At 38.4% G+C, this 15,335-nt stretch overlaps 3 protein-coding genes across 3 annotated transcripts in view; all 3 read left to right on the top strand.

Annotated features, from left to right (window-relative positions):
• Nucleotides 1-4,083, top strand: part of ralbp1 (ralA binding protein 1) — a 10,684-nt gene extending 6,601 nt beyond the window's left edge. The window contains exons 6-10 of the mRNA XM_014020124.1: nucleotides 221-352; nucleotides 499-609; nucleotides 706-827; nucleotides 909-1,029; nucleotides 2,610-4,083. Coding sequence (XP_013875578.1) covers nucleotides 221-352; nucleotides 499-609; nucleotides 706-827; nucleotides 909-1,029; nucleotides 2,610-2,915 — 792 coding nt within the window. The 3' untranslated portion in view covers nucleotides 2,916-4,083. The remainder of the gene's footprint in view (nucleotides 1-220; nucleotides 353-498; nucleotides 610-705; nucleotides 828-908; nucleotides 1,030-2,609) is intronic.
• Nucleotides 4,084-4,624: 541 nt separating this feature from the next.
• Nucleotides 4,625-11,267, top strand: rab31 (RAB31, member RAS oncogene family). The gene is made up of 7 exons (XM_014020125.1): nucleotides 4,625-4,836; nucleotides 5,824-5,903; nucleotides 6,821-6,902; nucleotides 7,908-7,979; nucleotides 8,256-8,362; nucleotides 9,195-9,304; nucleotides 9,915-11,267. The coding sequence occupies exons 1-7, from the start codon at nucleotides 4,801-4,803 to the stop codon at nucleotides 10,010-10,012; spliced, it is 585 nt and encodes a 194-aa protein (XP_013875579.1). The 5' UTR covers nucleotides 4,625-4,800; the 3' UTR covers nucleotides 10,013-11,267.
• Nucleotides 11,268-12,090: 823 nt separating this feature from the next.
• The window catches only part of vapal (VAMP (vesicle-associated membrane protein)-associated protein A, like), an 11,993-nt gene continuing 8,748 nt past the window's right edge, over nucleotides 12,091-15,335 (top strand). Inside the window, exon 1 of the mRNA XM_014020123.1 lies at nucleotides 12,091-12,227. Within this exon, the coding sequence (XP_013875577.1) occupies nucleotides 12,170-12,227 (58 nt within the window). The 5' untranslated portion in view covers nucleotides 12,091-12,169. The remainder of the gene's footprint in view (nucleotides 12,228-15,335) is intronic.

Below are 15,335 nucleotides of genomic sequence, written 5' to 3'. Positions count from 1 at the left end.
AAATAAAATGGCTCCGTCCGTGTAATATATATTTTTTAAAATTACAAAACTAAACAGRCTACAGTATTTTTACAGTCTTTATTTTACAGTTAAAATGTATGTTTATTAAATAAAGTCTAATGTTAGAACTAATCCTGGATCTCTTTAAGCCTGTTTGACTCATATAAAGCTCATTATCATCGTCGGCTACATTTGAACACGAAGGTGTTTTTGTGTTCAGGAGTTCCTGCTGAACCGCCTGCACCGTGACCTGCAGGCTGGCGTGAAGGACCTGTCCAAAGAGGAGAGACTCTGGGAGGTTCAAAGAATCCTGACTGCTCTGAAACGCAAGCTGAGGGAGGCCAAACGCCAGGTAAGCTTTACTTGTTTTATTGTCCTAAAATAAGATCTAATTTGATGTGGCGGCAGCAGAGAATCGTCCTCAACGAGCACTTCAAACACTTTTTTTTGGCCTGTTTAATATTTGTTTTATRTGTTTTTCTGTTTGTTGGGTTTCAGGAGTGTGAGAGTAAGATAGCCCAGGAAATCGCCAGTCTGTCAAAGGAAGATGTGTCAAAAGAGGAAATGACCGAAAACGAAGAGGAAGTCATCAACCTGCTTTTAGCCCAGGTGAGTCATGTATGCAAACTGGACGGAGTGATTAAAACAGAACGTTGTGCTGGATTACATAAATCTGCTTCACACTTTTTTTTCCTGGATATTCAGGAGAACGAGATCCTGACGGAGCAGGAGGAGCTGATCTCTCTGGAGCAGGTGCTGCGGAGGCAGATCGCCACGGAGAAGGAGGAAATCGAGAGGCTGAGGGCCGAGATCGCAGACATTCAGAGGTGAGGGTTTGAATTAAAATCGGCCGTTGCGATCAGAAACGGGCGGTTCTAACTGAGCTGGATCTYTTCCCTCTTTATCAGTCGGCAGCAGGGCCGCAGCGAGACGGAGGAGTACTCATCGGACAGCGAGAGCGAAAGTGAAGATGAGGAAGAGCTGCAGATGATTCTGGAAGATCTGCAGAAACAAAATGAGGAACTGGAGGTATTCAAGAGAATTTCATAGGACAGGGTTCTGAAACTTGCAGCTTTGGGGCCACATATTACTCTTTGAAGCTAACATTCTTTGGTTTTTATACTCACAACAGAACAGAACAGCTTTAGCAGTTTTTCTATCAATTTATTTGCAAATATGTAATTTATAATACAAAGGGTGAAACATGGTTTAGATCATGCTAGTAGGCTGTTAGCCACTTCAATAATCCAACTTCCAGCCTTAAAATATGATCTTCTCCCAAATCCATCAGGGTTACCTTTAAAGACCTCTAAGACTAGATAATAGGAATTAGAAACAACAATCAGCATAGTTCACTTGTTTTTATTAATATTGGTAGAAACTATAGTTTTATATTGTCGCCCCCCACTTTCAATAAACTTGAAATGGCCCACAGGCTGCCAATTGATAAACCCGTTGTAGCACGTTTTATGGCTCGGGACATGTTTTATTAGTAACACAAGGAGTAGAAATGTCTCTTGATTGTAAAGGTTGCAGACCCCTGGTGTAGAGTAATGATTTCTAAGTTTAGAGTCCTTTTGGGTCTGCCAAAGATCGCAATCGTTCTTTGAAATTATTGTATAAAATTAGTTTTGCATTTGTAAAATGAAAAAGTGAACCTTTAAAAGTAACTACCGTATGTTTAAACAAATATACCATAGCATATCATAGCGTACCATAGCATAGCATAGAATAGCATACCGTATTGTAGCATATCATAGCATACCATAGCATACCATAGCATAGCATAACATAGCATACCATAGCCTACTGTATCTTATCGTAGCATAGCATACCATAGCATAGCATACCATAGCCTACTGTATCGTATTGTAGCATAACATACCGTATCTTAGCATAGCATACCATAGCATACCATACCATAGCATACCATATCATACTGTAGCATAGCATACCTTATCTTAGCATAGCATACCATATCATATTGTAGCATAGCATAAAATACCATAGCATAGCATACCGTATCGTATTGTAGCATAGCATACCATAGCATAGCATAGAATAGCATAGCATAGCATACCGTATTGTATTGTAGCATAGCATACCATACCATAGCATAAAATACCATAGCATAGCATACCGTATCGTATTGTAGCATAGCATACCATNGCATAGCAAACCGTATTGTATTGTAGCATAGCATACCATACCATAGCATAAAATACCATAGCATAGCATACCGTATCGTATTGTAGCATAGCATAGAATACCATAGCAAAGCATACCGTATTGTATTGTAGCATAGCATACCATAGCATAGCATACCATAGCATAGAATACCATACCACAACATAGCATAGCATTCCGTATTGTATCGTATTGTAGCATAGCATAGCACACCATACCAAAGGATAGAATAGAATACCAGAGCACAGCATACCATATCATATTGTAGCATAGTATAGCACATCATAGCATACCATACCTTAGCATAGAATACCATTCTACAGCATAGCATGCCATAGCATACTGTATTGTAGCATAGCATAGCATAACATAATATAATATAATCTTATTAAAATCACTGTAATGTTGTTGTTGCCCTCCAGAACAAAAACACCCACCTCAACCAGGCCATCCACGAAGAGCAGGAAGCCATTCTGGAGCTCCGAGTCCAGCTCCGCCTCCTGCAGAGCCACAAACAGCAGCAGGAACTGACCGTCCAGCCGCCGGCCGAGCAGGCTCCTCCCCCACAGCCGAGCCCGGAGGCCCGAAGTGAGGAGCAACCCAAACGCTCCGTCCCTGCTGTGGCCGTAGTCGCCGCCGTGGAGACGCCTGTCTCCGCCAACGGAAAGACAACCAAGGACCCTTCGAAGCCGTCGCCGAGCAAAGACAGGCGGGACACAAACATGTGAGATCCTGTCGAAGGATCGTGAAGGAAGCATTTCTTCACGATTGTGTCCACCAAGTGGCAGCCAAGGAGACATCTCTTATGTAATCTGTGGCGTCTTGACTTCGTCTTTTATTTACCCAAGCAAAACGCAGAAACTAGAAACCGATTAGCGGCTGTAGCAGACGACCGGCTACCTCTGCGTGAGACTCCCAGGGACCATTTCTTTTAAATCTGCAGTGCCAAGCCTGTTTAAAGAAGGAGAGGGTGTAAATGAAGGGATCCTGAAGCTAGAGGGGGCAGGAGGAGTTTGTTTTCACTGGTAATTGAGTTAAGAAATGATCTCTAAACAAGATGTAGCTCTAACTCAGTTTTATCCCTCAACTAAATGCAAATTTCACGTTAGGATAGTTACCACTGTGCCATAACTTCAGACGCTAGAAAAGTCCCAGAGAACCACTAGTAACAAAAGCTCTTTATGATTGGATCATCTGTGTGTTATATTTAGATGATATTCTGACAAATGAGAGGAAAAACACTGATTTAATTTATAGCTTTTGATTAAAAAACAGAATAAATCTATTCTAGAAGCTCTTGCTGTCTTTGAGAAAGCGAATGCACAAAACTTCACAATGGTCAGCTGAATGTAAGAGCAGGAAAATCATTCACAACTGCAATGTGTTGACAAATATTTTACTTTCTGTTACTTATTTACAAATGAGTAAACATGGAGGGTTTAATTAGTTCAGTTAGATATAAATATAATGTCTGTGATTATGTTTTAATGTGCAAAAACCTGCTGGATGCTCTTCCCCTTTTTATTATTTTTGTAATGTGTCAAAATAAGTCAATCATTTCAAAATGGATCATCTCTGTGTGTAATGTTGATTAAATCAAAGGCGTGCTTTTRTTTCTTTGTTTTAAAATATGGTAACAAATGTGTTGTTTTTTCATGTATTTCATTTTTTTATTATTGTTATTATTAAAGCCCCGTAGGGATAATTCTACCGTGACGGCCCCTCATCTGGACTCKTGATTATTTATCCTGATGCAAATGTCAGATTGGGCTCAGAAGCTACTCATAGGGTTGTTTGTTTTGTCTTTTGWTTTGTTTTTTGTTTTGTTTTGTTTGTAGCAGATTGTTTCAGACAGACCAATGCTGTGAAGAATAAAAGTGTCAATCTGAACCTGGAGGTTTAATCTGAAAGTGTCTTCAAATCTTCACCTGAATGCCACACCTAACATTTGACTCTAAATCAAAGCTTTTATGCCATTCAGCTTTTTGCCTCATTTGTCAAGTCAGGAAAAAAAAACACTACTGAATGTTCTCTTTCAAAATTAAAGCATATTTAACCTACATATATTTATCATGTCCAAAAATATTATTACTTCTTTCACTTATTTCTTATGAGGTGCAAACTCACATCACTGGAAAGAGTTTTACTTTGCTGAAGCCTATGTTATTGCAGTGGTGTCTCATGTCACATGCTTTTAGTTTTTCTGCTCTTCAGCAAATCTTCAAGTTCTGCAGAAGCCTGTTACTAACTTATTTATTCAAATCAGGTGTATCAAAGCAGACAAACATGTAAAATTTAGATGTTTCCCCTGGTTCTAGGATTTTTTTAACGTTGAGCTTTTAATTTAACTGAATAAAACTTGGTTACGTTTTTTTCTCTTCATGGGAACAGCTACGCGAGTTTTATTTTGAAGGGCTCCGCCGGAAGTTTAGCTGTTTTCTCCGTTTAACTTCACGGACTGCAGGAAATCTGAGTTTTATGGTCATCCTGTCTGTCTCAGGGCTGGGTTTTTCTTTCTTCCAGCAAAACGAAGAAAAACAAGCGATTTTTAAAACATGACGAGACAAAGACGACGATTTAACGCGAACAAATAAGACACTTTCGGGACTTGCCATGGCGATAAGGGAGCTCAAAGTTTGTCTTTTAGGGGTGAGTAAATGAGCAGGGATGTGTTTGCTGATCAATTTTTTGGGGGGAAAAATTCCTTCAGCGTGAGGCGAATGGAACTAACAAAAAACATGTTGACGCTGACAAGAACCTAACTTTTCTTAAATTTCTAGTTTTCAAACCTTCTTTTCTTTGCGTTCTGAAACGCAAAGAAAACAAAAATGCATAACTAATCGGTTGGTTTAAGCAGTATTCTTTTTTTGTTGTTTATATTAAACAGTTTTAGCCTCTCAAAGCATAAAAACAATCGCYTTTATATTTGTGTTTTATCCTAATTTCTTAACGGCTTCTTAACCCATGACGTCAACCTCAGCAGACGCACGCGAGAATCGTTTAATTTCTTGCTGCGTCTGCAAAAAAAGGATACCTTTGTTTTTTGTCTTTTTCTTTTAAAAAATGACATGATTTGTATCTTTCGGACAGAAAAATTACACTTTATTAATAAGATAAAATGAAAGGATGAACTTTTTAGATCTCCAGGCCTGTTCATACACAACCGTGTATTTCTATCCTTATTAGGACTGTTCATTGACTTCCATTCATTTTCAGTCTTTCCTGTAGCCTAACCCAAAATCTTATTAGGACCAGTCTTTGGTTCCTAAAAGGACCACTGGTCCTGACAAGGTAACAAAAACCTTTGAAAACACACACACACACACACACACACACACACAGGCCCCAGACATCTCATAAAGAGTTTAATTAATTGAAATTACCAGCTACTCTTGTTTTCATGAGTTCCTATAGTGGATATTCATGCTTGCACTATTAAAAACCAAAATAAAAGCTGCTGGTGTTCAAGTAGAACCAAAAATATTGCTGAAACATGCAACATAAATGCTTTTAGTTCAGGTCAACTTTAGTCTAACAAAATGAGCTTGTGACCTCACTCAGTGAGGTTCAAAGTGACCACTGATTGATTGATTGATTGATTTTGCTGCGACTGATATCAGACTTCTCTCTTTTCAGGACACTGGCGTTGGCAAATCCAGCATTGTTTGTCGATTCGTCCAAGATCACTTCGACCACAACATAAGCCCGACCATAGGGTGAGTAATGGATCACATGAGGAGACAGGAAACGGACGGATCAGTCAGTCTTGTGCTTAGACCTGACCCYTGAGCTTCAGTGGATCAATACTCAAACGACCGACGAGGTTAAGTGATATGCAGTTGTGAAACGTGGGTACAAAGTCAACGTAAACAAAGCTCTCGGCTGAATCGAGTCACGTGTGTAGGTAAACAAATAAACAAGCACCTCTGAAGGTTGATCAGCTGTAAATGTTACAGGTTTCACAACAAACAGTTTAAGCACAGATTTTTCACAATAACTTAGTGCTGAGTTGCAGCCCCTGAGTTAGCGGATTATGAGTTAGCAAAGCTAACGTTTTAGTWAGCGACGCCTGCCAARGAGCATATCAAAWGTTTAAACTGAGAAATATTAAGTTTTTGCTTTAGGTGAATTTAAATTTGATCGCAGTAACGCATCTCAAAAAGTTGGGACATGTTCACCTCTGCGTAGCATCCAGCCTGTTATCAGCGTTCAGTTCAGAAGCCTGCCTCTCTGATGGTATGGGGGTGCATTGGTGTGTCTGACATGAACAGCCTAAACATGTGGAGGGGCAACGTAAGTGCAGAAAAGTAAACAGAACACTGTAGGCTCCCATCAAGATGACATCGTTTTCAGGGAAGGCCTTGCATTTTTCAGCAAGACAATGTTTGCTTTTCCTCTTCAAGCATTCAGAGAATATAATAAATCCAAAAACACAAAGAATAAAAAAAAGATAAGAATTCAAATCCTATTAGAAACATGTTGTCAGCACGTTTTCTTTTTGATCTTTACAGTCACCTGGTTTCACCATCAAACACTCTTATTTCTTTATTCATTTTCTGATGACTCTAAACAGATTGTTTTCCTTTTTTTAAATGAATGACGTTGACGTAATGTTGTGAAATAAATCCAACAGGGCGTCATTCCTGACCAAGACAGTACCGTGTGGAAATGAGCTCCATAAATTTCTAATCTGGGACACGGCGGGACAAGAACGGGTGAGTAAACATTAGAAGCATGAGTTTACACACACGTGGCTCTTCCTGAATATCCTYTTCAGGACAAATTTTTACCTTTGAAACTTGCTTACAGCACAGAAAAACTAGTTTGAATGTTTCCTGGATGTGTGAGAAAACAATAGTTTCAGATTTCCTTCCATCACTAAATATTTTGTCAGATCAATAATTAGTCTCTTCATCCAGAGAAAGTTGTTGTTGTTGATGTTATGATGGTGGAGGAACTATTCTTTGTAATTAACAGGATTTCAGTGAGAGACTTCACCCTGTTCGTTTTGCTTACATCATCATTAACAGAGGAAAATACGCTGCTCCTTTGTGCTGACMACAGCAGACAGTTTTACTGAAGTAGATCATTTTATCACAGCAAAAACCCTCCAACACAAAAAATATCAGACTGAAACACTCAGCTCTACTGCTCATCCCACAAATGCATGTTCCTTACAAATGTGGCAGCATTTAAAAGAGAAATTAACAGGATTTACAACAATGTAAGATTTATTGCCAAGAAGCATTGTTACAAAGAAATAATCTACCAAACACACATTTATTTACTTTTTGAGCTCAGTTTACAAAGAAGAATAAAAGAACTGATTTCTTCTGCAGGACATTATTATAAGCAGCTGTGATAATGACAATAAAACAAATGATAAGTCAGTTTCAACCACCATGTTGAACTGATCAATTAAAGAAATTTGTTAAAATTAATAACATCAAACTCTTATTTTAATAACACGGATGTGGTTACTCAAAAATTCAATTTATTTGTAAGCTCACAAAAGGAAATAAAGTCTTTGCACAAGAAGTTTGATAAAAAAACAAACAATAATTAGTAAATGTGTGTTATTCCAATCATCCCAGACTTTTAAAGATTGWACAGTAATTCTTAATGTGGCAAACTGATTTTTTAAATGAGATAAAGCTGTTTTAATGTTATGATTCAGGTTTAAAGCTAACTATTTTAAAATTTCCCCCGTGTTTTTTTAGTTTCACTCATTYGCTCCCATGTACTACCGAGGCTCAGCTGCTGCTGTCATCGTCTACGACATAACTAAACTGGTAAGTTTGACTTGATTAGTTCTCTGTATCAAATGGGACCTGATGGAAAAAAAGGGAAGAATTGTTGTACAGAAAGTAAAAGAGTCAAAACTTACTTTTCCTCTGCTCTGGGATGTTTGTGCTCCTGACCTACAAATGTCATTCTTTCCTAGTCGTCTAATGGAAACTTTTGTGAAAACATTAAAACTGCGACAGGAGTTTATAAAAAAAAATGCTGGGGCGTATTRGTCATGAAAGCCTCGTGCCGGAGCTGACCGATGTCTTCCTGTTATCCAGGACTCTTTTCAGACACTGAAGAAGTGGGTGAAGGAYCTGAAGGAACACGGGCCGGAGGACATCGTTGTGGCCATAGCTGGAAACAAGAACGATTTAGGAGACATCAGGTACTTCTCCTGTTTGACTGTCTGAGCTTTTTATTTAGAGAAAAGCTTATTTTTCTAGACTCCCCGCACAGAACTCTAATGGTGCGTTCACACCAAACGTGATTTCAGCATCAGGAGCAGCAGGTTTACATGCAAAATCTATGGTGGACGCGTTTCAATCAGCGTCAGGAAGTGCTGCGGTGCCTCAAGCGTGATTAGAGCAGCGCGATTTGAACGATTTGAGCGTTCGACGTGCTTGATGCGCAAATCGCTGAAGTTAGAAAATCTGAACTTTTGCAGCTCGACGCGCCACATCAACCAATCAGAGAGACTCCACTGTGTGACGTAGCAACATACAGTATTTCTAGACGGGACAGTTTACTGAATGATGTCCACTAACTTGAAACAGATGGAGAGGAGCTCTTTAGCTGAAATCGAGTGCCTGCAGCCGGTGTCCTGACAGGAGATATCCGCACCAATGCGTGGCAGCGGCTCATCAGACTGGAAAAATAGTCCTGAAAGCGAGCTGTGAGCCTCTACTCTGAATTATCTGGTGAATTAATTATGAATTAATTATCTGATGAACGTGACATGCTCTTGCTCTGTAAATAAAGCAAAGCCACTTCCTCGTCCGACATTAAACAGAGCCCGACAGAGGAGGGAGGGGCGGGGAGGCTGTTGCCGTGCAGCGCTTCAAGAGCTGTCCTGCGTTTGACCTCAAAGTGCACAAGTGACCAACTTGAAGCGTTGGKTGRGATTTTGAAGCTGAAATCGCGTTCGATGTGAACGCAGCATTAGATGTTTGAGAAAGCAGCTGGAACACAGCGATGATGTATTTTATTGTGTTCGACAGGGAAGTTCCTATGAAGGAGGCAAAGGAGTTTGCAGAATCAATCGCAGCTATTTTTATTGAGACCAGCGCCAGAAACGCTGTTAATGTTGAGGAGCTCTTTCAGAAAATCAGTAAGTTTTTTTCTTTTTTTTTTTTTTGTCTCATCTGTCTTTTGTGCGAGTATATTCTTACATACAGTCTTATCTTTTTGTACAACATTTTGAAGGATATGTTGAGGAGCTCTTTCAGAAAATCAGTAAGTTTTTTTCTTTTTTTTTTTTGTCTCATCTGTCTTTTGTGCGAGTATATTCTTACATACAGTCTTATCTTTTTGTACAACATTTTGAAGGATCTGTTGACAGAAATGGAGTCAAATGTTACACTTTGTTGGAATTTGGTGATTTTTCTTCAGGATATCAACAAGTTAATTTTATTTTCGAGGGTGCTGGTTTGAAAACCACTTTATATTTAGAGAAAATGTTCAGAGAGTATAAAACAAAATTATTTCTGAGGACAAACCTGTTAGACTTTGATTTAAAGGTAGATTATCTGCTGTTTTAATTACTGGGATCACTGGATAGTGTCTTTGTGGACTCGTTTCATGTGAATTGGACGCTGCAGCTTGTGCTCATTGTGACTCAGTTTGCCAGCACGTGTCACAAATGTCACTTTAGAGTTATTTGTTTAAACTCATTAATAAAGACGAAACACTTTTGTCTGTCACCTTTTTTTTTAAATTAGGCAAACAGATCCCACCCCTGGAAAACCCTGAAGTAGAAAGCAATGATTCCTTCAAACTCACCCGACAGCCCAATTCCACCAGCAGGAGGTGCTGCTAGTACCAGGAGGACCTGATAGACCCACCACCAGGACCCCCGCCGGCAGGCACAAAGTCCATGATGCAGTATTAGGAGACTGAGGTCAGAACAAGGGGAACAAAAACAAAGTGTTGTCAGTGTTATGTAGATCAGAACATGTTTATATGTCATGATGTTGAAGCAGYAACCTGTTGGATTTGCTGCCCTCTGGTGGTGATTCGACTGCATTACATTTTACAAACTATTAATACAATAAAATTTTAAGATCAATTCTAGAGTCACCTGCTGTTCAGATATTCTAATCTGCATCAATTTCAAGTTGTTTACTAAAGATATAACTTTGCACTCATCCACTCTTGGAGCATTTGTGCAGATTGTATTTAGAATATTTAAATAAGAGGCGAAACCAGTTCCTCTTTGTTGTGTACTTTATACATGCTGGTTTATTTAAAAGGTTTCATGTTGCACAACGAACGGCTCCAAGGCTGAAATCCATTATTACACCCTTCTGCAGAAATGGTGTGAGCAGRATTAGATTTGTTTACATATAAACATCACTACAGCTGGAAACAGCTGCCAAACAGCAGCTTAGCTTGTGTTTTACCAAGAGAAATAATGTCAATAAAGACATAAAAACTATAAGTAAATACTTCTTGTTCTAAAAAACACTTTTTACACATACTGGACTCTGGAAGGAATGTTGCAACAAAAAGGTGCACAAACTGAAATTATGTTTAGCTCCTGTTTTTAACAATAACGTATACAAATTTGATCACTTTAAAAGTGGAAATAGTCTGTTTAATAAAAGTCTGCAGTTTTTTTTATAATTTAGTTTGTCATGACATCAGGGTTTAATTAAATATTGGATTAAAGATGAAGAATCTATTGTTTTGTATAAAAAAGATATTTTAGGATTTTTCCACTTAAAAGCAAAATTAATATAAAATGCACCAAACATCCTTTATAACTACAAAACAGTTTTGCTACAGTGGTTACATTTAAAAACAAGATGAGAAGTGACCTTTAAATTCTTCCAAAACATATTGTTTAAGAAAATATCAGGCTTGGGACTGCAAAAATGAAAGATAAAAGATTAGTAGAGAATCAGAAAATGTTTTTATTGCCACTGAAGTGCCTTTTTAAAGCGAACACCACTCAATGATGTAGTTTTTAGTTGGTACAGTCTTTGAAAGTGTGTTTTCATTTAACCTCATTTTGTAACTCATGCTTGTACWCTCTAGAAAAGAATATTTGTATAATAAAACTTGTAACTAAACTGTTATCTTTGTTTTSTTCTTTTAGTAGGATGGAAGTTTTTTTTATTAAATAAACAGAGGTAACCAACTGCTGACAATTTGCTGTTTTTTTTAAAGGTCACTTGTTTTGTTTTGTTTTTAAGTTAAGACATTTATCTCCTATCTGTCTCATAAGATCACACACCYGTAAACTTTATTACAATTAGGTGACCTTTTGTAGAAATGATCTGTTTCAGTGACAAAAGCAGTTTACATGCAGTGGGATGAGGTTAAATGCATTGACTGAGCAATAATAGTACTACACATATAGTACATCCATTATGAGTACTRGCATAACAAGAAAGTGAGATTACTTATTACCATTGTGGTTCAATAATCAAAAGACTGAGCTAAAAGTAGCTAAAGGCTAACCTAAAGCTAAAAGCATCAGAATGCTGGCTAAAGGCTAAATAAATAGATGAAAAAAATTAAATAGGACAATTTTTTTCTTTTCATTAAATAAAATCTGAATAGCTGAACGTTTTTATGCTCATGCAGTAGTTAGATTACGAACAGAAAACATACGGGGAGGAAATAATATTTTAAAACTAAAACTATGTTTACAACTCTATCCTTTCTTGTACAAAACAACATCAAAATATAATTTTCTTCAAATTTAACGGTTTGTGAGTCACATCAAGACCGTTTCTCGTTTAATCAGATGTTCTCTTTTCCCTAAACACGTTTAACGAGTTTATTTCGGTTTAATTGCATCTGATACCGAAGCACGAGGACGCCACGCAGGGCTGAGCTCTCGCGCTGCGAACTATTTGTACGCATCTGCGCCTCTCACGCGCACAATTCAGTCCGTAGCGACAGAGGGGATCCAGGATTGCGGCTGACCTCCACGATCCAACACCGAGTCGCATCCCCCTCTGCCAACATGTCGAAACTGGACCAGGTCCTGATTCTGGACCCTCCGTCGGACCTTAAATTTAAAGGTGGGTGAATGAAAGCGACGCGTTTCGAGTTGAATTACTCACCTAACTGGGATTTTTTTTTTTTTTTTACACCCGGGGCTAGCTAGCTTTCACCGCCATTTTAAGTTAGCCAGGGAAAGGACGGGCCGCCGGAGCCTCGAGCTGTAGTGACGTGGGCAGCCGGCGATGCGACCATCCCGGCGGCCTCTCATTCGTCACGACGGGCCTCTGCGGACAACATTTAGCAAAACGTAGGAAGCACCCGGCGCTGTTTTAAACCACTTTAGTTGCATCATTTATGCTAGCAACAATAATGTGTTTTTTCTCTCTTGGAGACGTAGTCTTGAAACTGCAGGGTTAGCCTGAGGTTTCGGGCACCGAGATAAAATTAGTGGGAACAAATCACGTTCAAACTGACACACCTGAGGCAGATACTTTAAATCCGACAGGGATGACATCTGGAAAGGCTAACTCAGAACTAGCTGTAGCATGGCGCTGATATAAATTAGTTTCTGTTACACTTATCGACTTGGAGAGACCATTCATTTCAGAAGTGCTAACGTGTCCCGGACAACGTTACTGACGCAGAACACGCTGATCCGGTCACTAAGTTAGCGCTGATCGCTTACCTGGCAGTGGAAAGGTTTCGTGATGTGTCAGTAACTTGGCTAGCTAATCTGCTAGTTTTGCTCGGTTTGTTACCTGCTCTTAAAGTCCTACTTCCAACTGTTGCTTCAAACAAATAAGCAGCTGGTCTCATTTCATTGCAGAAAGTTTTTCATGGTTAATAATTGGGAAAAGCCTTGATCTTTGGTTCCCAAAGGTAGGCTCAGGACCCCACTGCAGGTCAGAAAATACCAGGTTTGTGGTCCTGAGTTCATCTCCACAAAAATAAACTATGCCTTGACTGTATTTGTTACTAAAGATATTAACAAAAGTCATAAACTGGTCAAAACATAGCATCACAATGTGTTTTAAAATGTATTTCTGGTCACTGTGCTCCTGCTGGTGTTCTTGTTRAGCCAGGGATGTTTGAGTTGGCTAATTTTTGGGTTAGTAGAAGCTAAAATGTTTTTATTTTGTTGTAGAATATCCTTCTGCTTTTCTGGTATTTGTCCCAGTTACTGGTTTTTGTCCTGTCATAGAGACACTTGTTCTATTGTTACCTTTAAAAAACAAGAATCCTGCTGCTTCCTTGTAGCACAGAGGTGCAGTTATTGCMTTCACAGCCACAACAGTATAATAGACAAATAATTGTCATGCTGGTGAGAACAACTGAGAATTTGTCTTCGGTTTATTTAATCTTACGAATATTAAATTAGTGGTTTTACTACCTTGACTGCTACTTTTCCCCCAATTAACGTAATTGAACTTATTGTTTTGTCTTTTGACTTACTGTCTGATCATGTATTGGTGCTTTTGCGTAAATCTGATGTTAAAATGCCTAATTGGTTGAGTATTTAAAAGTAAAAGCTATAAACAGAAAATAAGGCTACAAGTGAATAATGATCGACAAGTTATATTTCTTAATTTATTTCTACCGATGAATGGAAACAATCTCAGTAACTCTTGAAATGATTTAATTGTTAGTTGTTTTACAAAGACGTGCTCGTGAAATGTTTCTTTCAGGCCGTGCTTCATTTTGATGGTTGAGGGGAGAAAAGAAATGTGAGTAAAACCCATCAAGTGTCCCCAAAAATGGAACATTTCAAACCGAAGAGAAGCAGAAATGTTTCACAGTGGATCTGCTTCAAAACTGAATTAGCTTACCGAAATAGTATCCACATCAATAATTCAATGTTTCAACAGAAAGCATTCAGTCCACAGAGCAGAACCAACACAAGCTAACTCTTTTTTTGATTAGCATTTAATGCAAATCGGTGTCCTTGCTGGTTGAGTCYGATGCTGTTGAAGAACACGCATTAAAGGTGCTCAATGCAAACTATAAAATAAAACCTGAAGGTGTATCCTGGGCTCTTATTGAACTGTTTTTTTTAAATTTCATTTTATTTCAAWTTTTTTTTGGAAAGGGTTTACTTCAGTAGTTTTGCAGATGTGACATGCAGTTCTGAATTGCTGGGATGTGCTTAAAGTAAACAAAACATTCAGACTAATCTGCTGAAAATCCCAGAAGTTTGTCGTGTGACCTACATCGGGTTTAAGGTCACAGCAGACAGTGTGCTGTCTTAATCTCCTGTGTTTATCTTAAAATTTATAGTTTATAGGATCTGGATGTTTTGATGAGTAGAAGTATGTGTTTTTGAGGCTTGTACTGAGCCCAGTATCTGTATTTGTATCTATGCTGTCTAGTACCAATACATCAAAAATTGCCAGACGTCTCCATCCCGAATGACTCTTCTGTGGGTTTTCAGACCYTTGTTGACGTATTTTCAGTCACTTRGGCTGTTTTAGGCTGGTAATTAGACGCATGTGGTGGTCGGCAGCTGGGCATGAATTTAGTTTAAAAATTTTAATTGAACAACACTTTAACCATCGTGATTAGAATGTGCAGTTTTTTCTTATTGCTTTTTTTTACCTGTTTTTCTGAYTACCTGTGTGTAAAATAACGTATGCAAGTGCAGGAAAGTGGCATATACATTAAATAATATGAATACTTGTGGTCCCAAAACATGTCTTCCTGTTACTGAAATGATGAATGTTTTCAGTCCTGTTGAAATTCAACAGCGCAGGTCTGTGTGGATGAAATGATCTGTTCAGTTATTTGGTTTCTTAGTGTTTTGAAGAGGTCAAGAGTTTGATCTAAGTGAATATTTGTCCCTTGGCTGAACTTTAAATTGATATGGTGTTATCCTGCTGACACAAACATAATATAATCTGATACTGGAGCTTCATGTTGTACCTGATTTTGGTCATTTAGCTCTGATTTAACTTACTCTGATTACTGATCAGTCACAGGGTTTACATTTTCCCTCATCAGATGAACTTTTTGGTCTTCATATATTGTAGATTACAAATTGAAAGCTTAAATTGCAGTGATATGACATCTGCGATTTTTATACTGAAAGTCTTTATATCACACTGTTCTCCTGCATTCAAGCCAAAATGTTCAATCTAAGGAATGGGAGGGGAAAACCAGGGTGTTACACCTGCTGTTTATTGGATATATAT

This window comes from Austrofundulus limnaeus, unplaced genomic scaffold (assembly GCF_001266775.1).
Source record: "Austrofundulus limnaeus strain Quisiro unplaced genomic scaffold, Austrofundulus_limnaeus-1.0 Scaffold241, whole genome shotgun sequence".
Classification (NCBI taxonomy): domain Eukaryota; kingdom Metazoa; phylum Chordata; class Actinopteri; order Cyprinodontiformes; family Rivulidae; genus Austrofundulus; species Austrofundulus limnaeus.
Note: the sequence above shows the minus strand (reverse complement) of the source record. Positions and strands in the feature narration are given on the sequence as shown.